At 39.8% G+C, this 24,301-nt stretch overlaps 1 protein-coding gene across 1 annotated transcript; it reads right to left on the bottom strand.

Annotated features, from left to right (window-relative positions):
• Positions 1-891: 891 nt before the first annotated feature.
• Positions 892-24,192, bottom strand: MPHOSPH10 (M-phase phosphoprotein 10). Its single transcript, XM_055326124.1, has 11 exons — positions 23,909-24,192; positions 21,031-21,706; positions 20,335-20,489; positions 19,659-19,830; positions 17,520-17,661; positions 16,595-16,662; positions 14,449-14,586; positions 12,483-12,593; positions 6,523-6,630; positions 5,044-5,274; positions 892-4,666 (listed from the first exon to the last, which is right to left on the bottom strand). The coding sequence occupies exons 1-11, from the start codon at positions 23,995-23,997 to the stop codon at positions 4,517-4,519; spliced, it is 2,040 nt and encodes a 679-aa protein (XP_055182099.1). The 5' UTR covers positions 23,998-24,192; the 3' UTR covers positions 892-4,516.
• Between the last annotated feature and the right edge of the window lie 109 nt (positions 24,193-24,301).

Here is a 24,301-nt window from a genome sequence, read left to right as displayed (position 1 = left end):
TTTCTGGATTAATATTATTCCATAGGCAAGGGGATGGGATACAGTTTGCAAGTGAAGGGGTTGGCCACGTAATGAAAGAGCATAGCAGAAGAAAGTCCCAAACTATTTATGAGAATGTAATAAATCCAGTGCCAAACACAGTAAATGTTATAGAGTACTGAGGAAAATCTGTTCAAAAATGGTTTTTGAAAACAGGTTACCTATTTGGAAAAAATGAAACTGGATCCCTACCTCATATCAAATACAAAGATTAAGGCTGAATAGACTGAAGTAACAATTGTGAAAAGCAAACTTCAAGACTTTTAGAATATAGGCATTCCTCAGAGATATGGGTTTGGTTCCAGACCACCACAATAAAGTGAACATCACAATAAAGCAAATTAATTTTTTGGTTTCTCAGTGCATATAAAAATTATGTTTCTACTACACTGCAGTCTATTAAGCGTGCAACAGCATTATGTCTTAAAAAAAAAACCTATGTTTATACCTTAATTTAAAAATACATTACTGCTAAAAAAAAATGCTAAATATCATCTGAGCTTTCAGCAGGTCAGAATCATTGATGACAGATCACAGTAACAGATACAAACATTGAAAAAGTTTGAAATATTCCAACAATTACCAAAATGTGACCGAGACAATGAAATAAGCAAATGCTGTTGGAAAAATTGTGCCTGCAGAGTTGCTTGATACAGGGTTGCCATAAACCTTCAATTTGTAAAAAACACAGTATCTGCAAAGCACAAAGTGCAGTAACATGACATGCCTGCATAGGAAATAATTTTATCTTCTTAAAGGTATTATAGGATTCCTTAAATAAGAGAAGAAGTGCTACCATGAAGTAAGAGATTGAAAAACATGACTATAGTTAAATTAAGAACTTTCTAGTAATGGCTGTATAGCTGTACTTTATTGGCTAAAAATCTTGCATATCATAAGCATAAACAATATAAAAATTTACAAACAATATAAAAATTACAGAAACAAGTTTTTGGTTATAAATTTAAAGTAATTATAAAGTAGACAGAAACTGGAGGCCCAGTAGCAAAAATAATAAAAACGCATTGGAAGATTTTAACATACCTAGATGAATTATAGAGGACAATAGCAAAAAGGATGAGAATGTAAATGTAATTATATCGCTACAAAGGTCTTATATCCTATATGAAGTGGTAAAATATTAACTCTAAGTAGACTGTTTTAAGTTAAGGATGCATATTGTAATTCCTGAACAATTGAAAATTAATGCAGTATTAACATACTGAATTTAAAAGCAGAAAAAGAGGAAGAGAAAATTAGAAGAGACAAAGAGAAAATAAATAGCACAATGGTAAAACCAAATACAACCAAATAATTACATTAATGTGCACGGACTAAAAGCTCCAATTAAGAGAGAACTAGGGGCACACGGGTGCCTTATTGGTTAAGCATCTGACTTCTCCTCAGGCTGTGATCTCCCGGGGGTCCTGCAATCCAGCTTGCTCTAGGCTCCCTGCTCAGCCGGGAGTCTGCTATCCCTCGGTCCCTCCCCCTCCTCCTCCCTGTGCTCTCTCTCTCAAATAAATAAAATCTTTAAAAAATAAATAAGTAAAAGATAGAACTTGTCAGATTACACTTAGAAAGCAATTCCTAACTACGTGATATATATGACACACAGGCAATTGAAAGTAAGGGAAGGGAAAAGAATATATTATTCAAACAATAATCGAAAGAGCTATAGTATTATATTGAAAATAGACTTCAAAACAGGGAGTGCCACAAAGAAAAAGAGGTCATTTTATAGTCAAGGGGTCAATTCTTTTTTTTTAATTAATTAATTAATTTATTTATTTATGATAGTCACATCACAGAGAGAGAGAGGCAGAGACATAGGCAGAGGGAGAAGCAGGCTCCATGCACCGGGAGCCCGATGTGGGATTCGATCCTGGGTCTCCAGGATCGTCCCCTGGGCCAAAGGCAGGCGCCAAACCGCTGCGCCACCCAGGGATACCCAGGGATGCCAAGGGGTCAATTCTTAAGACATAAAAATCATAAATGGATATGTACCTGACAAAGTAGGTCTTCAATATACATGAAGCAAAAACTGAAACAGTTACAGGAAGAGAAAAATCCACAATCACAAGAGATTTTATATGCTTCTCTAATGGATTAAACTAAACAAACAAAAAATCAGTTAAGATAATAACTGAACAAAACTCAAACCTTTGGACTATCTGAAATACCTAACACTATTCTCAACTATAGAACACCTATGTTTTCCTTTTCCTAGTAGTATAAGCTCACCAATTCTGAAAACTACTTGTATATTCTAGGCTTGAGTAAACGAATAAATATACTAAAGATAATGGGAGCAAGATTTCTCACTGTTAGAAAAGGCATTACAAATATGGGAAGAGTGAATACTAGAATATAATCTGCAGGGATATTGGATTAGAACAGGAAGTTTTGGTATGACTCATGTATGGTATACATATAACAGTCACACACACAACCACAATTTTCTAGCTCTGGTGAGTGAGGCTAGTGGCAACAGTGGCAATGAGCACACTTAGCACCCACATCTGTTTCAAAATACCATTCTCCAAGAGAAACCAGGGTTCTGTGGGAAAATGGCCAATTCCAGGGAAAAGACAGGATAAGCCTGGAACATTTGTTAGCACCAGAAAATAAGGACGTGCCCAGAGAATAGTGGGAACATAACAGAACTCAGAAATTAGTTTGAAGGGCTTTCCACTGTACCAGCCCAAAACTGGAAAATCAAAATTCATAATAAAGTATTAAAAAATTGAATAATTTTAAAATCAGTCAATAGTGAAATAAATGAGAAGGGAATACTTTCCTTATAGTATGCCAAATAATAGATACAGAAGAAATTCAGTTAGAAATTCACAAATGGTAGGACACCTGGGTGGCTCAGTGGTTGAGCATCTGCCTTTGATTCAGGGTGTGATCCCAGGGTCCTGGGATTGAGTCCCACATCAGGCTCCCTGCAGGGAGACTGCTTCTCCCTCCACCTATGTCTCTGCCTCTCTCTCTCATGAAAAAATAAAATCTTTAAAAAAAAAAAAAAAAAGTGAATGCATACACACACCTCACCTAGAGGTGAGGGGAGAAATGAAGATAAAAGGGATTCAAACTATGCAAACATCAAACTGCCCTTAAACAGGTAAAGTGAAACATCACTCCAGGATCAAACATTCTAATCCTGATGAATGATTATGAAAGACTCAAGGGAAATAGAACTAAGATAGCAATTGAATGGGGACTGGCAAACTGAATTAAAGGAAGCAGAACTTTTAGAGCCATATAACAGACAAATCACCACTAAAACAAAATGACACTTTCACTAAGGCTAGAAAGAGATCCAGGGTTCCTCAAACTATTTAGAAGACAAATGCTGGGATGCCTGGGTGGCTCAGTGGTTGGGCATCTCAGTGGTTGGGCTCCTCAGTGGTTGGGCTCAGTGCCTTTGGCTCAGGACGTGATCCCACAGTCCTAGGATCAGGTCCCAAGGCTCCCTGCATGGAGCCTGCTTCTCCCTCTGTCTCTGCCTCTCTCTCTCTGTGTCTCTCATGAATAAATAAAATCTTTTTTTAAAAAAACAAGACAAAGATACAGTAGTGAAGAAAACTCTCCTGAATAAAACTTCAAACAGATGACAATTCAGTATTAACTGGTGCTTCATCTAGCCCTTGCCAACCTGGTTCTAATCCTGATGTGGCCTGTTTCTGTATTGGGAAGCAGAAATGCAGAAAGTATACATCCATGGGCTCTTCCTGACTGACTGTTCCATGTAGATGAAAAACCAGGGCTTTCCCTGTTGCTTCAGGAGAAGCTGCTCTCGTTTTCTACCCTTGAGGTATGGCTCACGGCATTTCCATCAAAGCATAATATGAGGTCCTATCAAACAAAAAGGCAATTTTCCCTGGATGGGAAGGCAAGTACCTGGTAGTCACAGAAGACTCACCACACTGCCAGCCTACCTTCCCTGCTGTGTCCACCTACTACCACATGTAGATCATACCTGCTCTCTATAAATCTGTGTGTGGTACTCTACAGCCTACATGAAGGCTTCGTTCAGTTGGATGGGAGATCACCCCATAAGGAGAAAGATGGAAGGCCCATGCACTATTTTGTGAAAGGATGACTGGGCAGTGGGGAAGAACATCAGGACCCCAAAGAGTGAGGACCTCTGCCGTGGACAGCTGCTTGTGACGGGGATGGCTGGCTCCTGTGCCCTGGTCAGTCTGAAGGCTGGCTTCTGCTCACTGGCCTTCACCTAGACCCCAGCGAGGACTCCGTGTGGAAAGGGCTGTGGGAGCTCAGTCCAGCTTCACACCCAGAGGAAGCAACTCAGGGCTTTCCAATGTCAATCTGGAGTTTGTCTTTTCAAAATGAGAAATTCTCAAATATCTGCTGTCTATGCAAAAAAAAATTCTCAAAAATTTTATTATAAAAGAGAACAATGACAGAATATAAACTTACACATTAATATTTACATTATATTCAAAACATATTACAGCTTTAATTTATGAACAGAAATATCCTGTCTTTTCTTCTTTTTCTTTTCTGTTTTCTTTGCATCAGTGATTTGCATTTTTACTTGATCTTGTAATTTAGAAAAGAATGCTTGAGATGACTTTAAGGCTTTGTCTTTACCTTCGTCCTGCAATTAAAAATAATAACACACTCATGCTATAAAATGTGCTTATGATTACAACAATGTACAAAAGTATAAATTTCCAAAAACTGAGTATTATGAAAAATCACACCAGTTAGCACAGACGTATCACATGCATTCTATGTGGTTGCAATGTTCTTGTAATTTAAGGCAGGAGGGAGTGGAAGACAACTGCTGCCAGGCCCCAGGAGCTATGAGGGCCAAGAGTTTCTGGCTGTTATCCAGAAGCCTCTTGCTGGGCAGGCAGGTGGCAGGCAGGCGGCATCAGCAGGCTGACACACAGTGGAGTGGATGTCACGCACTGATTCAACCGCCATCCCCATGAAGGCCCCCTTCAGCAGATTTCTTTCCTGCATCCTTACCTTTAGCAGCGAAGCTTTGCCTGTTTTGGTCAGCTGTTTTAACTTCTCTGAAGCTACTGCCTTTGTGTATTTTCCCACTTGGTCTGGGTTGTTCTTTTCAAGAAGTTTTCTCCGCTTTTCCTTCTCCTTCAGTTTCATATGCTTTTGATATTTCTTTTTCCTCCGTTCTCGTTTCTTGTCTGTGGCAGTTTTCTCAGCAGCTGTTTTTACATCTCCAGCTTTATTTTTTTCCTATTAAAAATAACCCCCAGCATAATAGTTAATCTAATTTTTTTTTTTATTTATTTATGATAGGCACAGAGAGAGAGAGAGAGAGGCGCAGAGACATAGGCATAGGAGAAGCAGGCTCCATGCACCGGGAGCCTGATGTGGGATTCGATCCTGGGTCTCCAGGATCGCGCCCTGGGCCAAAGGCAGGCGCCAAACCGCTGCGCCACCCAGGGATCCCCATAATAGTTAATCTAACTTCACACGACTCAGAAGTTAAAAGACCAGCAGTTCCACGGAGCACGGCGAATGGTGTGTCCCCACCACCAGGAGGATGCAGTACCTACCTGCACTCCAAAGAGCTTAGGGAGCTCAGCTCTGTAAGACCTGGGATGCACTCTTTGACAAGCAGATAGATTCTCACAGTGGCAGTTCAGCCCCCAAAGCACATTGCAGAGGTGGCCTGGAAAGCTGGGGTATCAAGCTGATGGCCCCAGAAGCAAGCCCCCTCCAGCACTAAGGACTTCAGATGGGCTTCTGGGACTACCTGGGCACTAAGCTGCTGAGGACAGCCACTAGGTGGCAGGAGGGTTTTACAGAAACAGAAGGGAAACATCTATCCAGTGAGGATCAATGTCCTCTTTCCTCCCCAGCTGCCAGCCTATCTACAGGGCTGTCACCTGTAGAGGTAGCAGAGGTTTTGAAGGGGTGGGAGTGGGTGCAGCAAGGCAAGTGTGGAGGGACAAAGAGCCGCGCTGCTAGGCCAGCTGGAAAGATGACACCCGGCAGAAATCATTCCTGTGTGATGCATGAGCTTCAATGTTCGTGAGGCAGGGACTGCGTACATTTGGTATGTCTAACTTCTTCTAATAACCCAAATGTTCTATTCTAGACAGCAATTTGATTATTGATGAGCACTAAATGAATACAACAATGGAGGAAAATGCTGATATTAAAGGATTACTGGTATATGAGCAACATAAACCATTAATTTTAAACCTAACATCATTGCTAGTATTCAAATTGGATTATAACAAGAAACACATCAGATATTACAAGCAGTTTTTATAATAATTCTCATAACTCATAAAATTTGGTTACAGAAGACTAATGTTTGAATACTATGTAATACTATTAGTTTGATTATACTTAGAAACTGCTGATCCATTAAAATAAAAACTACAAACTCTAGGATAAAGATGTTGAGTAGAGATCTAGCAATAAACTAACTTGTAAAAAAATAAACGAAATGTTTCGACACTGGCTTCTTACCTTGACTTCCTCTGGGGCCAGGAGAGCTGCATCACTTACGCTCACTGGGGCTACCTCCTCCATGGTTAAGGCTGGCAGATTTGACACAACTTTAATCTCTGGAACAGGCTAGAAAAATGACAACACATTTATTTATTTATATATTTTAATGATTTTATTTATTTGCGAGAGACTAGAGAGCAGGAGCAGGAAGAAGAGGTAGAAACAGGCTCCCTGGAAAGGAGCCCAGTGTAGGGTTCGATCTCAGGACCCTGGGATCATGACCTGAGCCAAAGGCAGCCACTTAACAAACTGACTCACCCAGGCACCCCAAGACAAGTCAGAAACAGTCCTGACATAAAATACTTATATTGTGAACCTATTATTTTTTTAAACATCCTTTAAAATTTACTTTATTATTTTTTATTTAGTAGTTCATCACTTACATATAACACTCAGTGCTCATCACAAGTACACTCCTTAATCGTCATCACCCATTCAGCCCACCCCCCACCCCTCCAGCAACCCTGTTTGTTCTCTATTGTTAAGGTGTGAACCCATTAATTTAAGGCATAATATACAAAATACTTTATGGAGAGGGTCCTGGATGGTTCAGTCAGTTTAAAGTCTGACTCTTGGTTTTAGCTCTGATCATGACCTCGAGTCATGAGATCAAGACCTGGATCAAGCTCCTTGCTCCACAGGGAGTCTGCTTGAAGATTCTCTCCCTCTGCCCCCCCCCCCCACTCACTCTCAGTTAAAGAAATAATTTTTTAAAAAAAAGCTCTCGTAGATTTAAAAAAAATAAAATATTTCATGGACATTATTTAAAATGTGAGATGGCTAACAGCAAAAGTTGGAAGTGAAATGACGGCACTGTTGACGGGCAGCATGAGCTGGTTGAGGAATCTTTTGATATCTGAGTACTTTAGGTCTTCTCTGACTTACTGCTGCACCAAGAACACTTACTCCACACTTTTGCAGGACATTTATGCCATATTGAAACACCAGTTCTCTTACCTATTACTGAACTATTCCCATCTGCCACGGATGTGGACATTTCAAACAATCCTATCTAATGTTACAAAGAATCTACTGATTTTTGTGAATATTATCCTATCTGTGGTTATGGAAAAAGGCTTTAAGAAATATATAAAAAAGAGGGACGTCTGGGTGGCTCAGCAGTTGAGCGTCTCCCTTCTGCTTAGGGGATGATCCTGGGATCTGAGATCAAGTCTCACATCAGGTTCCCTGTGGGGAGCCTGCTTCTTCCTCAGCCTGTGTCTCTGCGTCTCTCTCTCTCTCTGTGTCTCATGAATAAATAAATAACTCTTTTATATAAAAAAAAGAAATATACAGAAAGAGGTACAAATAAAAATGCTTATCACAGTAAGAGTCAAAATAGACTACTTAATAAAACAAATTTTCTCATCTGCCAGTTCCTCTAAACATAGCTTTAAAATGATACAGAGCTGCTCTGGAAAACTAAAATAGTACTGAAATAAATCAAACCTATTAATTATAAAAAGGGGAAATTTTATGAAATGCAATGTTAACTGAAGAGTCTTTTTTTTTTTTTTTTTTTTGGAAGAACTGTCCAGGAAAAGACAGAAATTAGAACAGGCTTCATACTGACCTTGGTAATAGCAGAACACTAGTGATTATTTACCTAACACCTACACTAATGCTCTTTACATCTAACTCCCGCACATCTCTGAGAATACCAGGGGACACGAATGGGGACTCTGTCCCCTAGAGAATAAAAGACGGAAGTGTGGGACACAGCAGGTGCCGTGGAGAAAACATGAGACTGAGAAGAGAGGAGCTCTACTGCAGTGTCACTGATTTCTTCGCACACCCTTTTCCTTACCCTACTCTTGGCCATATTCTAGTTAACCAGGCAGATGTGTGTCCCAGGAAATTTTAGAAAGAATGAAAATAATCCATACGCACAACAGGATCTTGGATTCTAACAAAAAAAAAAAAAAAAAAAGTCAGAGTGTGAAAGAAATAATTTCTTCCACTGTTCACTTATTTATTAGGAACACTGTGTTCCATTCTACCAATTTAAAGAGAAATACAGAAAAAATGCAAGATAACCCAGAAAAAAAACAAAACAAAAAAATGATGACTGATCAACAAGGTTTTGTGAAGCAGGAATCGTGAAATACCAAACTAAAAATAAAAGAAAGTTCATTATTAAGGGGAACTTACACCGAAAATTCTACATTTCTAAAAGAGGACTAAGGAAGGCTTTTTTTTTTTTTTTTCTTTTAAACTGGGGCTTGTAGACTTAAATACATTCCTCCTTCTTCAATTCCCAAGGTTCTAAGGAAGGTCTGAATACTTCCCCATGCCAAGTTCCATGCTAGTGTGACAAAATACATATATGCTGGCTTGGAAATGATGGGACAGCTGGGTGGCTCAGCGGCTGAGCATCTGCCTTTGGTTCAGGGCATGATCCTGGAGTCCTGGGATCGAGTCCTGCATTAGGCTCTCCCTGCATGGAGCCTGTTTCTCCCTCTGCCTGTGTCTCTGCTTCTCTGTGTCTCTCATGAAAAAAATAAATAAAATATTAAAAAAAAATGAGTAGGGAATGATTGGCAATTGACCAATGGCAATCATGGTGCTGTGAGGGAAATGAATGCAGGAAAAGAGAAGATAGCACTCAGCCTGACACCCCAGAGATAAGAAGGAGACAGCCACGGAAAGAAGAAAGTACATACAGGTGGAGGAGAGGCTGGCAGGAAGGTATGTGGAAGGAGGCACTCTGCCACTGAAGGCACTGGCAGGCCACCTGTGTGGCTGGGGGACAGGAAGCTATGGAGACCAGAGAAGTAAGAGGGAGCCAGATCATGTGGGGCCTTGTAAGGCACAGGAAGGAATCATGTTCTTCGCATCAGTAACTTTTTCACAGCAAGACCTGCTGGCCAAGAGGGGTTAAGAATTCCTCTTTTCTTCTATTACACAGCCCACACTAGGCACTTTGGTATCCAAAGACAACTTCTGTCACCAAAAACTCAGTGTCATGTAAAGTACATCTGATTAACCAAACACACACACACACACACACAAAAAGGTGAGAAATGCGGATTCTCTGAGAAGACAAAACACCCAACCATCAAAGAACCAGAAGGATTTGGGTGATTAACTCTCTGTATAGCTGAAAGATGAAGCAATTTCCCTAATTCAGAAAGCTTGTTAGGGGCAGAATCTGACTCAGCTTTCTGACTTCTAGACTAGTCCTTGAGATTCATGACAGGTTGTTTCCAGAGAACATGAGGGACACAAGGAGGTAATAGGTGAGCAAGTACCAAAAGGACTGGTCGGCATGTTTTATGAGCTCACAGAGGGTAGTGAGATGGAAAAGAAGTTCTAAAAAGTAGAAAGCACTGAGCCAAGCATGGTGGGAGTCAAACAGATTGATCACTGGAGGTCTGGGCCTAGTACAGAACAGGATGCAATGGAGGAACATGGACCCACAGTTAAATCCAACCCTCCTAACCTCCTAATAAGCTTTGGTTTCCTCATCTGCAAAACAGAAAGAGTAGTATCTGCCTTAGTGTTTTGTGGATTAAGAGTTAATGGGCAGGAGCACTGCCATCATCAAGATGGCAACCCTGGTCAATCCGAACTAGCAACTATCCACAGACAAGAGAGCATTGTGAAAATCCCAGAACCTGAGGATGATGCTGAAGCAACCCTCTGGACCACATTCGAAGTATAGGAGAGGCTACACTCTCACCATATCATCCCAGGCCAGAACAGTGCCCCATTGAGAATGAGACCTGGCCTACACCTTCTCCAGTGGAACAGAGCCCAAGGTGGCCTTTCAGCTCCCCAGCACTGCAGGATGCTTCTGGGTAGGCTCAATTGTGTCTGTGTCAGGAGGATCAGGGAGGGAAAATGTGAGGCTTGATCACTGGGGTTCAGACTGGGATGGAGAGCAAGGGCAGGGCTTATAGCAACAGTACCTGGACCTTGGCAGACCACATTCCTCCTCACACCAGTGCCCAAGGAGAGATCCTGGCCAGCAACCTCACCCATCTGTAGAGCCAAGCTGGTGCCCATGTCTGGCTCAAAGAAGTATCTGAACCCCCATGTTCACTGCAGTATTATTTACTATAGCCACGTCATAGAAACAATATAAGTGTTCATCAACAGATGAATGAATAAATACAGAGTGAAATACTATTTAGTAATAAAAAGAAGGAAATCCTGCCATTTGTGACAACACTGATGTACCCTAAGGCCATTATGCTGAGTGAGGAAGTCAAACAGAGAAAGACAAATACCATATGATCTTGTTAGGCAGGAAACTAGGCATGAGCGACAGGAGAATGGACCTTAGATATCCTGCCAGAGAGCCCCACCCAGGGACCACTACATTCCACCCATCAAGCAGTAGGTCTGGGGCTGCAACATCCCAGCAGAGGAAGAGTTAAGTTTGTTGCACTTACTGCACTTCTGCAGAAAGCAGCCACTTGTCCTTCTGTCTCTATAACAGAAATAATGTTGCAGTTTCCCACTCTTGTAGGCCTTCAGAATACATCTTGGGAAAGGACATGAGTACCTGGCTAATTGTTATATAATCCAGGCCTGTCACTCAAATGTTGCCACCCTAGGACCCACCCAAAAGGAAAAACTAATATAAGCCCACACGCCCATGCACCAGTTTCTGGGGCCTTGTCTCTCTTGGCTGGCTCGCTCCTCCCTTGGAGGGTATTTAATAAAACTTTGCTTTACTTTCATTTTTCTGTCCTGGAATTCTTTACTGGGGCAGAGAAATAATGGTAGCTTCGTTCCTTTTCCATCTAACTCTTAGTAACAATCTCACTTAGATATATCTAAAACAACCCAACTGATAGAAAACAGGTGGATGCCAAGTCAAAAGTACAAACTACCAGTTGTAAGTTCTAGGCATCTAATATACAGTGGTAACTACTGTTAACAGTATTTTATATTTCAAAGTTGCTAAGAAAGTAGATCTTAAAAGCTCTCATCATAAGGAAGAAAACTGCAACTATATAGAGTGATGGATATTAACTAAACTTACCGTAGTAATCATTCCTCAATATATTCATGCAGGTATGCCACACCTTTCAAAAGTTTATGCTAGGCCACTCTAAAAGACCTACATTAGTATCTGCTCTTGCTAAGTGAAAGAGATCTGAAAACATTTTTCACTTTTATTTAAAAAAAAAGGGAAAACAAAAATAGCATTCAGCATCTGTTCTGCAGCAAGCAGCTCTGCCTAGCTCCTTCCTCAGGAACTACACTTGGTATCTCAGCATTAAGTCACCAGAGCTTTAAACTATGTGAGCATCTGTGCTTTATCTCAATTTATTTGCGCATCCATTACAAGATTGGTCCTGAAGTATCAGAAAAGCCTATAACAGATTATTTTTGGGGTCTAAAATGCTCAAAAAATTTTCCATTGAATGAATGGTAATTGCTTCTTTGCTTTACCCCATTTAGTCTTGCAAAAGGCTTCATGTGCTTTCCGATGGTGGAGGAACCTATGTATCAAGCCACTGTTGTACATCTTAAACCTACAGTGTTACAGATCTGTCTTAATAAAACTGGGGAAGAGGGGTTAATGTACATAAAGGACTTAATATGGCACAGAGCAGGTATCCAAAAAATATCAGGTACAGACACCACAAGTCTCCAAACCAACTGCAGGATGGAAATAACACAGAAGGCTGAACAATAAGAAAGAGTAAGAAATGAAGAGACCCTGTGGCTAAGACTTGAGGCCTGGGAAGGGCCCATTTGGAGATCAGGCTGGATCAGCAGACAAAGCCAGACTTGTCTAGGACTAGATGCGAACCATCCTCAAGAGAGGCCCTGCATGTAATTTACAAGGAATTCCTACAGGTTTGTATCCTAAAACCAAATAAAGAGTTAGCTTCACAAAAGCTCAGAGGAATTAAGGTCACATCTGCTCTGACCACACAATGAAATGTTAACACACTTACTGGTTTAGGGATGAAGTGAAAGTTTGAGAGGGCATCCAATTTTAAGAAGAGAGAATCCATCATCTTCTGAATTTCTTTGTGCTCTGGATTTTCTTCTTCTGCTGTTTTTTGCTTAGAAAATAAGTTCAGCAACATCAGACTGAGCAGCTTAATACCCATCACAGGACAAAACACAAGAGTCAATAAGGTATAGCCCATTTCTCAACACCAAGGCTTCAGCTCCAAAGACACATTACAAGGCAGATTTAAAATTATCAATACCATGATGGTGCCAGCACCAAAGAAGAAGTGTGACGTGCACTTTAGGAGCTGCAGCAACCCCTACCTCTATGATTTAGAACTTATAATTCCCTTGGTACTGATTTCTATCAAGAACTAAGCCACTCCCATGAGGATGGCTATCATTAAAATAAAGGGGAGCTGGGTAACAAGTATTAGGTGCTGAGGAATTAGAATCGTTGTGCAGTGCTGGTAACGATGTAAAATGGTGCAGTCACAATTCCATCCTTAGATAAATACCCGAGAGAATGTAGAAAGAGGTTCTCAAACAAATACATGTAAACATCTATTCAGAGCAGCACTATTCCCAGCAACCAAAAGGTAAAAACAGCCCAAACGCTCACAATCCCCTTTTCCCTCTGCCCATAATATTTATTCTAAAAGGCTAAGACTGTTTTTATTTGCTTTTTTATCAAGGCATAACAAAACAAAACAATACACACCAAAACAGGGAAGCAACTAGCTCTTTGCCTCAACAACCTTAATGCCTGAGACGCATCGTGGTCTGTTTCCAATTTCTGTCATCAAAGCTCACCTTCAGCCACATCTAAGCACTTGCCACTGCTTCTTTATTTTAACTTAATTAATTTTTTAAAAAATCTTAAACACGTTGTTTGCCTCAGCCCAGAGAATAATGGCTGTGAAATCATACATAAACAACAAGAAGTTCATTCATGTGCTGTGTACCATCACCTTGCTCATCACCTCCAGGATGGATACCAAATTCTGGTAAATACTCATCTTCATCCCCAAACTTAATGGAATGGGTCTAGAATCAGCCTAAATTAAGTCCATACTCAAAAACTTGAGAACTGGCTGATGAATTCTAAGACATAAATATAACTATCATTTACAGAGCTGGTACAGCTGTCGCATTATATATTTAATTTTTAACTCTCATGGTTACAAAATACTTTCTGTATTTACTAAATCCTCTCATGCCAGGCAATGTTCAGTAACATGTTCCTTCAACTAGCACTTTGGGCTGCAAAACGGCCAGGAAGAATTAATTCAAATCTTTCCAAATCTTCAACTTAACAGTGGCACTGAGGGCACTGATGACTATTGCTGCTAATGTGACGTTAATTAATCAAATCTGGCAGAAATCTTAAATGGCTTTTGCAAATAAAATACTCTCTCCTCCCCAAGCACGTATTGACCACATTCTCAATAAATCAAATGTGAAGGAGTAATTCCATCACTATATTGGTAATATAGTATTACGGGAAATAAGGCTCTGTCCTATTTAACCAGGTAGTTCTTTTAAGAATCTAACTGAAAAGAAACAAGAATCAAAAACCAAATAACCCCCAGACCTAAAAATCTGAATGAATTCACAGATTATGTTCTATCTGTAACTTTTACAGTATGAATGAGAACTGATTTTTAAATTGTAGGGCTACTATAATTGGTGAAAAGTTAGTAATTAGCTGTGGAACAATTAGGTGACTAATGACTAAATGCTATACAAGCTCCCCTACCCCCCTCACATTCAGTGGTAGTATTATAACCCCTCTATTCCTAACATACTCTGTCTCACACTTAAATAAGGTGAGCCAAGAGCTCAAGATTCCTTTCATGAATTTCAGCCAGGGTGAAATTGGAACTTAATTCATTCAACCAGCAGAGCTGGTTCTCCACTTCTTTTTTTTAAGTAACAATGGCTTTGCCTTCCAGGCTTCCTTACCTGGTTGAGTTTGATGTATTCTTGCTCATAAATTTCAGCAAGGCTCAATTTGCTCTTCTCATGGTCTAACGTTAAACGTTTTTTATATTCATATGCATCCTCTTTAGGTTTTTCTTTACGTACTACATCATCCCAAACCTGCAATATGAAAGGCAGAAGGAATATAAATTAATAAAATCCATCATTTCATTCTAGACTCATCTCAGACTCTTCTTCTGGAATATTTATGGTCAGTCTAGAGCAAGCAAATTATAGCAAAAAGTAATTAATTTCAGCCTGTGAAATGATATTCAAGTCACAAAAAATAAGTATTACAAAAACCAAAGGGATGTTATTTAAGTTTCCTTTTTGTTGTTTTAAATGCATTTTTCACCTCGTTACCAACTTTAATTCCTCATTTCCCTATCATGTTGTTTAAAAGTCAACACCTGAGCTTGTCTTGTTGACTTCAAATTTAAGGACACTCCACATATAGTACTCACCCTTCAAATTCTTCCTATTTCAAGCAAACATTATACATGCTTTAATTGTACCATGCCTTATTGTACCTGTCATACACCCAGTTTTATTTTAAGTTTATAAAATAAGATCAATTCTTTTTTTCCATAGGATAGATATTTATTGAACACCTGTGCAGCAGACCGTGTAAATGCCATTTTTCATATTCCCTGACCCATCTCTTAGCTCACCCCTAGCTGCAGGTAGACAGTGTCTGTACATACTGACAGCTTCCCATCTCAAACTGGGACTCTGCTTCTTATCCTGCAGGTTTTCTGGAATGCCAAGGGATCTTGCCTACGTATGTTCCAGGCAGCTCTAAAGTGTCTAGGACTTAACATGCCAGAGGCAGTTCTCAACCAGTTAAGGACTGATAAATATTCCAGCAGATCAATCCCTGGTGGGATAAATCTCAAATTCTACACAGATCCTCAGGGGTCCCCAGCAGGGTTCATTCCCAGTTGCCCATTGTGATGGTTAATTTCAAGTGTCAATTTGGGTGAAGGGATGCTCAGATAGATGGTAAAACATTATATCTGAGTCTGTGCTGATATCTCTGGAAGAGATCAGTATTTGAATTAGTAGACTGAGTAAAGAAGATGCCTTCACTAATGCAGGTGGACATCATTCAATCCACCAGGGTCCAAACAGAACAAAAAGGTGAAGGGAGGGTGAATCTGCTTTCTGCTTGAGCTTGGACATCCAGCTTCTCCTGCCCCTGGACATTAATGCTTCTGGTTTTTGGGCCTTGGACTTAGACTGGAACTTATATTATTAGCTTCCCTGGTTCTCAGGATTTGGGACATAGCATTTCTGGTTTTCTGCTTACAGACAGCAAAGCATAGGATTTCTCAGCCTCCATCATGGTGTGCATCCTTTCCTTTCCCAACCTGGGTTACTGAAACACTTTTCAGTATTTAATTTTAATGTATCAATTGTGTTTTTTATGGTCTTTTTACACTTTTTTAAGATTTTATTTATTTATTTGACAGAGAAAGAGCATGCACAAGAAGGTGGAGGGAGGGACAGAGGGAGAGGGAGAAGCAGGCTCTGCTTAGCAGAGAGCCCCATGTGGGGCTTGATCCCAGGACCGAGACCATGACCTGAGCTGAAGGCAAATGTTTAACCGACTGAGTCACCCAGATGCCCCTCTTTCTATATACTTTTTAAGTGATTGCTCTAGGAATCTAAGATCAATTCTTAAACAAAAACTTTGCTAGGTTTTTAAGATTTGAAAAAAAAAAAAAATCTTTTATCCCGGCAAATACCATGCCTACATGAGGGGTCCCATGTATGACCGTATCAGGTCAGAATCAGTCACCACATCTGTTTACCCTCCACCAGCATCACTCAGCACCACCGGACAGATGAACAAGGTGCAAGGAAGACCAGCAATGGCTCTGGCTACCCATTTGTCAGGCACAACTGCCTGTCTTTCCAGAGCACTAGAGAAAGGCAATGTCTCACACAACAAAAGATAAGGATAGTATAGACTTAGTAAACTTCAGAGTAGATTTAGGGCTTCGAGTGAAGAATTGATACAAACAAAATTCCTATGAAAACAGAGTGTTGGTACTACTCCCAAAATAGTCTCATAGTATTTCTAAAAATTTCAGTGAATTTTAAATTAAATTTCATTCTTACTGACCTGATCTCTTATCCTCTGCTTAATAATATCTTCCAGTTGAAGGGTGGTTTCTTCTGTGATCACAGGTGCTAAAAGAAATGTAACATGTACTCATCAGGTAGTTATAAACTAGACCAGTCCTTCTCAAAGGGTGTTCCTTAAACCAGCACCATCAACACCTGGGAACTTGTTAGAAATGTGAATTCTTGGGCTCCATCCCACATCTCTTAAATCAGAAAGGGGGAGCGAGAGGGCCACCTATCTGTATTTAAGTAGCCCTTCTGATGCTCCCTCTAGTTTGAAAAACACAAACTAGAAAATATCTGGTAATAGGTGCTAATACTTTTATTTCATGCACCTGGGTACTCCCTCTTTTTTATTCTATCTGGAACTGAATAAAATGGAAACTCATTTTGACTTCATAGGTATAAGGGAATTTGATGAGATGAGCAGGGTTTCTGTCTAGAGCACACAATTTAATCAGTAGACAATTACAGCAGGCATCACACACAGATCACTAGCAGAATGGATTATGGATTACATATTAGGTACACTTTAGGCACTCATTAGTATATTAGTAATTCCTGGGTGAATTAACAGTATCATGCCTATGTAAGAGAATGTCCTATTTCTTAGAAGATACATGTAAAAGTACTTATGAGTGAAGTGTCATGATATTGATGTTACTTTCAAATGATTCAGAGGGAGAAAAGTACACATAATCACATACATAAGGCAAGGAATGCAAATATGGCAAAAATGTTAACCAGTGAATCCAGCTGAATGTCATATGTTTGTTGTACTATTTTTTCAACTTTCCTATGTGTTTATAAGCTTTTAAATTAAAAGTTGAGGGAAAATAAGTATCACTTTGAATTTTTCGATGAAATAGAACCATAGAAAAAAGCATGGAAACACACTTCCAGGAGCCAGTGGGCTCACATACCCATGCGGACTGCATGATCAAAGTGCAGAGTCTCCTCTAGAAGGCTGTTCTCTGGTCGCTTTTGAGCTGTCACTTCCCCTTGAAGCTGCCAAGGTTTTTTTTCCAACAACTCTTTTTCTAAAGATGCAATTTTTTCATTCATCTAAGAAAAAGATAAAAAGTTATTACACATTTAAGAAAATCAGGCTTATAGCTAAATAAAAGCAACTAACATCTTTACAAGCACAAAAAACTGTATTATCCTTCAATACGTTTGTTTTGTTCTTGTCATTTTATTACTAAGCCAACAGTTGAGTTACTCTTCCTGACACCTGAGGTGGGCTGAGTAGCTGCAGATGACCTCTTTCCCTCTCTGATTTGAAATACCATGTTTATAATATACTGAATTCCCCCAGAAGAATTTGGGTAGATTTCTGGACTCTATTCTAGTCTAATGATTTATCTATTCATAAGCCACTATCAATTTTAATTATCACAGCATTCCAAGATGAATTATTAGCACGTTAGTAACTGAAGAAGTCTCTTTTGACCCCATGCCCCCCATCCAAATTATCTCTAACTACTAAAAGACATTTATGGTTTTACATTGTACAGAATGCCAATCTTCTCAGCTGCCTTACTGAATTCCCTTATTTTTCCTAATCACTTTTAATTCATCTTAACACTCATTTCAGTTTTTACCACTTATTTTTCTCTTTTGTAGTTGCACTAACACTTCTACAAGGACATTAGCTAACAGTGGTAACAGTAATAGTGGACATTCTTATTCTAATTTTAAAGGGATATTTCTAGAATTTACCACTAAGCATGACAGCACCTTTTACTACAAGTGAAAATTAGAAATGGATCCTGAATTTCATCAAATGTCTTTCTGACATATATTAAAAGAACCATATGGTTTTCTCCCTATTCTGTTCTCCTCATTCTGTTATTCTATTACAACCAAGAATTACATTAATAGATTTTCTAATTCCGAATCAAGGCAATGAGGCCCACTGGGTTGTGGTGGTGTTAGTCTTTCACGGTTATTTTGGATATTTACATCACTATTCATAAAGAAACTGTGTGTGAGTGTTTTAATGTCAGGTTTGGGTACCATGTTATTACAGCTTCACAAGAAAAAATATTTGGAAGCCTTACTTTACTCTCTTTATGTGGGAATTGATTAAACAATATTCAATCATGTATTTCTTGAAAGTTTGATATAATTCCCCAGTAAAACAGAACTTAAAGATTTTATTTATTGATTCATGAGAGACACACAGAGAGAGGCAGAGACAGAGGGAGAAGCAGGGACCTCACAGGAAACCTGATGTGGGACTCGATCCCTGGACCCAGGATCACATCCTAAGCCCAAGGCAGACACTCAACCGCTGAGCTACCCAGGCGTCCCTCTCTTATTTTTTTAGAGAAGACACAGGGAAGGAAGGACACTGACTCAATACAATTTCTTTTTTTCTTTCCCAAGTTTCTCTCCCCCTCCTTCAAATCTTCTCTCTCTTCTGGGGACAATCTGACAATCATGAATTCAACGGAGATTCTCTTTTTCTAGTAATTCTACTGATATCCTTGATATATTTGATTATTTCCCTATTCTCATTCCTAATTGTGTGATATAATTTTAAGGTGGCTAAATAGTAAAGGCAAATAATTGAAGCCAGGCTATATCTATTATTTGCAAATAACACTTCATTTGTCCGAAATCATGTCACAAGGAAATAATTTTTATCAACTTCAGAAGATGTGTTTGAGATGGCATTAATTAAAATTGAGACTATGTGGAGCCATCTACAGAATACCTCAAAGTAGCTCATAAGCTACTAAGAGAGGTTCACAGGATAGCTAATTAAGAAAAACATGCCATTAGGTATAAAGAAACCAGGGGCATTAGGAAAAACAGGTTTTTACACAAATCAAAAGCCACAGGTTGGGAAATGCAGCACTGACTTTTACAAATTAGCTACCTTCCATATGGGCATCTCTATACAGTGTCCAGTAGAGAGTAGCAGCAAGATTTTTGTTTTGTTTTTTAAAAGATAATTACACATTCCACCAAGAACTACAGAGCAGATTAGTTATCTTGAGTCTCACAGTCTTGATAAGCATATAAAAAAAATTCCTTAAATTTCTAATTATTACCTTTTCCTGTCTTTTTTCAAAAGAGGATTTAACATCATCAGAATCTTTCTGTACATTTAAGATACTTGTATCCTCACTTTCATCATCATTTGGCAAAGCAAAGGTCACTCTTTTTGAGGTTTCTTTATGTTGTTTACTGTCTTCACTTTCTTCAAGGTCATTATCTTCATCCCTATAATACCAAAACACATATGAAAGAATAATACACTATTTTTCATTAGGAAAACAAAAACCAATTTTTCTAGTAACTAAAGATATTTTATATACCTAATGCAAATAGTCAGAATTCCAAAGTCATTCAGTTATTAAGGAACAGAAGATATTATTTAGGTGAAATAGACCAAAGAGTGAGCTATTTCTATAATTATAGAAAGTAAATTATTCCTCAATCTATAATATAAATGTATCCACAAAAGTAACAGTAAGGTATTTTTAGTGGCACAAAAAGCGAACAAAAGCTCCTTGTAACAAAGGCCTGATTTGTACTGCCAGTGATATTTATCTTCACTAGGTGATCTCGAATGCCCCTTTTAAACTCAGAGACTTTCTTCTGGCTATCTTGAGACTATCTGATCTTAGAGAATATAACTACCTAAGACAAACACATTTGACAACTATGAGTACACACATATATTGGGTGGCTCTAGCTTCAATGTAAAGGATTCAAAATACTCACATTTCAGAAATGCTCTCTTCCTCTTCATCAGCAATTTCTTCCTCTTCTTCTTCTTCATTTGAACCCAGTTCATCATGAACACTTGCTAGGTCTTCATCACTTTCAACTGGATCAAAGAAGTCTTTGTATTTGAGGTTTCTGGAACTTTTACCTGACTAAAGTAAAAAAGCTGTTTCAAGTTTTCAATTAAGAACAGAATAAGACATTAAATCATATATATGTGTATGCATATAACATAAAAGGAACTGGCAACTGACAACTTTATCATAAAGCCCTAAAAACTACTAGACTATGAGAAACTAGAAGAAAGCATAGATTCATTTATAACCAATTAAGACAAAGCACAGTATTCCTAATGCTAAAGCTTTTAACCATAATCATTTCTGAAATATCCCTGCCTACAGTATACAAATGTCTTCCTCTCCCTATTATTATTTTTAGTGTTTGGTGAGAATATGTTTGAGGGAAATTCTAAATACGTCTAACCTGGGTGATTAAGGTTCTTATGCTACAGTATTCTGTGATAAGGAAATGATAGCTTTGATTTAATTTTTCTAGTCCATTGTTCTCAACTGATGTAAATATTTCACTCATGCTCTGGTTGAGTTTTGAGATATTTTAAACCTCCTCTCAAGAAACAAAAATCTAATTTTAAGGAGGTAAAAAGTCCTTCTCTCTTCCCCCAAAAAACTTTACCTTAGGTTTTTGACTTCCAAACAGTTCTCCTTCATCTTCATCAGAATTAATGTCTTCAAAAAAATCAATATCTTCCTCTTCCTCATCATCTTTCTGTTGTTCTTCCTTTTCCATGTTTTCTAAAAAGGTCTCCATTTCAGATAGCTTGAAAAATTTATCATCTACCACCGACTTCTCTCTTAGTTTCCTAGGCACTTTGTCTGGCATCTTGCTTTGTTGCTCCAATTTGCTAATGTCAAAATCAAGATCTGAATCTTCATCACTGAAAACTGGACTTTTCCTCAGATCAACTTTGCTCAAGTTTTTAGCTCTCTCATCCCCTTTAGGATTATTACCACTCAGGTCAGCCACTTCCTCCTCCACCACATCTTGTTTGAGGGCCTCCTGGCCATCAGACTCCACCTCTGAGCCATCCTCTTCATACTCTGGCTCTTCAATCTCTGGAAGAAGACTGATGTCTTCATCTTTAATGGTTTTGCTAACTGCATTCTGGAAGTACTGTAAAATTGGTTCATTTTGCAATTCTAGTTGTTGCCAAATCTGCTCATCATCAAAATTGTCTATCACCAGTTTTTGTAACGGACTTCCGTGCATCCTGTCATTCTCTAATATTTTATTAAAATCATAAAGTACTTTTGTTAATGAAGTGAAGTTTGATGCCAATTCATCTTGAATCCTATTAAAGGAGCACAGGGAGAAAGTTTAAAGAGATTTATAATTACAGGCAATAATTTCACAGCACTGTGAATTAAAAGAACCCCGACTCTTGTGCAAAATCTAATTTGAACGAAATGTCAATTTTAAGTATAGAAGCTGGCCCCGAAGAGTGTATTATCTTGCTAAAGAGCCACATTAATATAATAAACTAAGTGTCTGTGAAATCTGCTGTATAGATTTTAGGCAGGGAAACTATTATGCACCTCTTTGCCTAAAGATATATAGTGAATCTCAGCCTTAAATGCTCAACTCTGCTATATTATATGCCACTCCATTCGCTCAACCAATGGTTAACACTTGCTTTGGCAAGAGTGCTCAGAAAATAACCTCTCTGAAGATATGACATCTGAAATGAGACCTGTATATAAAGAGATGGTCTTTAAAAGATCTGGAAACAGGGATCCCTGGGTGGCGCAGCGGTTTAGCGCCTGCCTTTGGCCCAGGGCACGATCCTGGAGACCCGGGATCGAATCCCACGTCGGGCTCCCGGTGCATGGAGCCTGCTTCTCCCTCTCCCTGTGTCTCTGCCTCTCTCTCTCTCTGTGTGTGACTATCATAAATAAATAAAAATTAAAAAAATTAAAAAAAATGAATAAAAGATCTGGAAACATATATTCCAAGCAGAAAAACATTGAAAACAAATTTCTTAAGATGGAAATGAGCTTGGTGAGTTTGAGGAACAGAAATGCCAGTGTGGCTAAAGTATTTTGAAGGAGGCAGAAGGCCAGGGAGGTAGACGGGAGCTGAATTAAGGCAGGGCTCAGAGATGGAGTCTGCGGTTTTAAGTGTAAAGAGAAGCCATCAGAAGATTTTAAGCAGAGTAGCAAAATGATATTAATTTACACTTTGGAAAGATGGCCAACAGAGGAAAAGGAATCAAAGCACAGTGACAAGGCTGACACAGCCATCCAGGCAAAGGATAAGAACTGTGCGAGAGTTAAAAAAGCAGATGCAGTAAGAAGCAGTCAAACTGAGAATATAGTTTGAAGGACAGGATTTGCTGATGAATTAGTGGTAGAAATGAGAAAAATGAAGATATCAAGTAAGTAATTATATGTGTGAAGAAAAAACAGAGATGCCATTTACTCAGATAGGGAAGGCAGGTGGTGGGAGCACATGGGAAAAATTTCAGGGAAGGCAGAGCATAGAGTAAACAGAAACAACAGTTCTGGTCTGCCTGGGTGGCTCAGTGGTTGAGCGCCTGCCGTGGGCTCAGGTCGTGATCCTGGGGTCTTGGGATGCAGTCCTAAATCAGGCTCCCACTATGGAGACTGCTGCTCCCTCTGCCTGTATCTGCCCCCTCTCTGTGTCTCTCACGAATAAGTAAAATCTTAAAAAAAAAACCACTTCATTTTAGACATAAGAAATTTCAGATGCTGAGAGAGCAGATGGCTGTTGCCACTATGAGCTTGAAGCTCAAGGGAAAGGTCACGAGTGAAATACAAATCCAAGAGGCATACTTTCATAGATCCTACTTTATCAAGTCCTTCAATGAAATACAAGGAACTTGTGTTGGGAAGAAAAATGAAAGAAAGACAGTCCTAATTCTCAAGAAGCTCATCAAAGCGGGGCGGGGCGGGGGGAGGATAGGTAAACAGCAAATTTAATACTTTCTCTAAAGTATGATAAATAAGCACTGAGTGGTCTGGGAGCATGTTGGAAGATCAGCCGGCCTAGTGCGCTTCTGTGGGAAGCGCAGGGGTGCGGAAGTCCCAGGGGGAGCCTCTGGGAGTTAAAAATCGAGCCTAGTTTTGTTAGCATGCAGCCGACAGATCTGCACTATACAGCATTTTTTTTTAAAGATTTTACTTATTTATTCATGAGAGACACACAGAGAGAGACAGAGGCATAGGCCGAGGGAGAAGCAGGCTCCCTGTGGAGAGCCCGATGCAGGACTCGATCCCAGGACTCCAGGATCATGACCTGAGCTAAAGGCAGACGCTCAACAGACTGAACCACCCAGGCGCCCCATGCACTGTACAACATTTAAAATGTAAATGTTTTGATGGGCTAAGGGAGCGTAAAGTATCTGGAATGTGGGGGAAACAGATGTAGGCTTCCCTGTGTCTTCCCCCTACTGCAGAATTTGCAAAGGGCCAGCAGTCGGCACCCACGTGTGAGACCTGGGCGACACCCCCGAACCCTGGCTCTGTTCACTTACGTGAGAAAGCACTCCGGCTGGCCGGTGGCTTTACCGACCTCCTTCAGGCACCGCTCCAGGGTCCGTCGACGCCAGACCCGCGGGGCCATCGCCGTCCGCGCTCGGGACACAGCGCCGCATGCACAGGAAAAAGGTCCGACCGGAAACCGCGCCACAAAAACGCGCCTCGCGCACCCTGGGCCGGGGAGGAGAAGGTTCCGCGGCGCACAGGTTCCGGACACACCCCCTGCCGGAGCCAATGGCAGCGCAAGAACTTTCACTGGGCCGTTGGTCCGTTCTAGCGCCTTTGAACTTTCTCCAAACTTACCGTTTTGTATTCCTGAAAGGCCCACAGGGGTGATGCGTCCTTCGTATACGTTTCTGCTTTAGATGCACTGGGTGGCTTCGACACGT

This window comes from Nyctereutes procyonoides, unplaced genomic scaffold (genome assembly GCF_905146905.1).
Source record: "Nyctereutes procyonoides isolate TBG_1078 unplaced genomic scaffold, NYPRO_anot_genome, whole genome shotgun sequence".
In the NCBI taxonomy this organism is placed as follows: domain Eukaryota; kingdom Metazoa; phylum Chordata; class Mammalia; order Carnivora; family Canidae; genus Nyctereutes; species Nyctereutes procyonoides.
This window is presented reverse-complemented; position numbering and strand designations above follow the sequence as displayed.

Coding starts and splice junctions, on each gene's coding strand:
- MPHOSPH10 (XM_055326124.1), bottom strand. CDS start 23,997: ATGGCCCCGCGGGTCTGGCGTCGACGGACCCTGGAGCGGTGCCTGAAG. Junction 16,663..17,519: donor TGATCATGCAGTCCGCATGG/GTATGTGAGCCC, acceptor CATTTCTTTTAG/CACCTGTGATCACAGAAGAA. Junction 5,275..6,522: donor TGGCCCCAGAGGAAGTCAAG/GTAAGAAGCCAG, acceptor TATTTTTAATAG/GAAAAAAATAAAGCTGGAGA.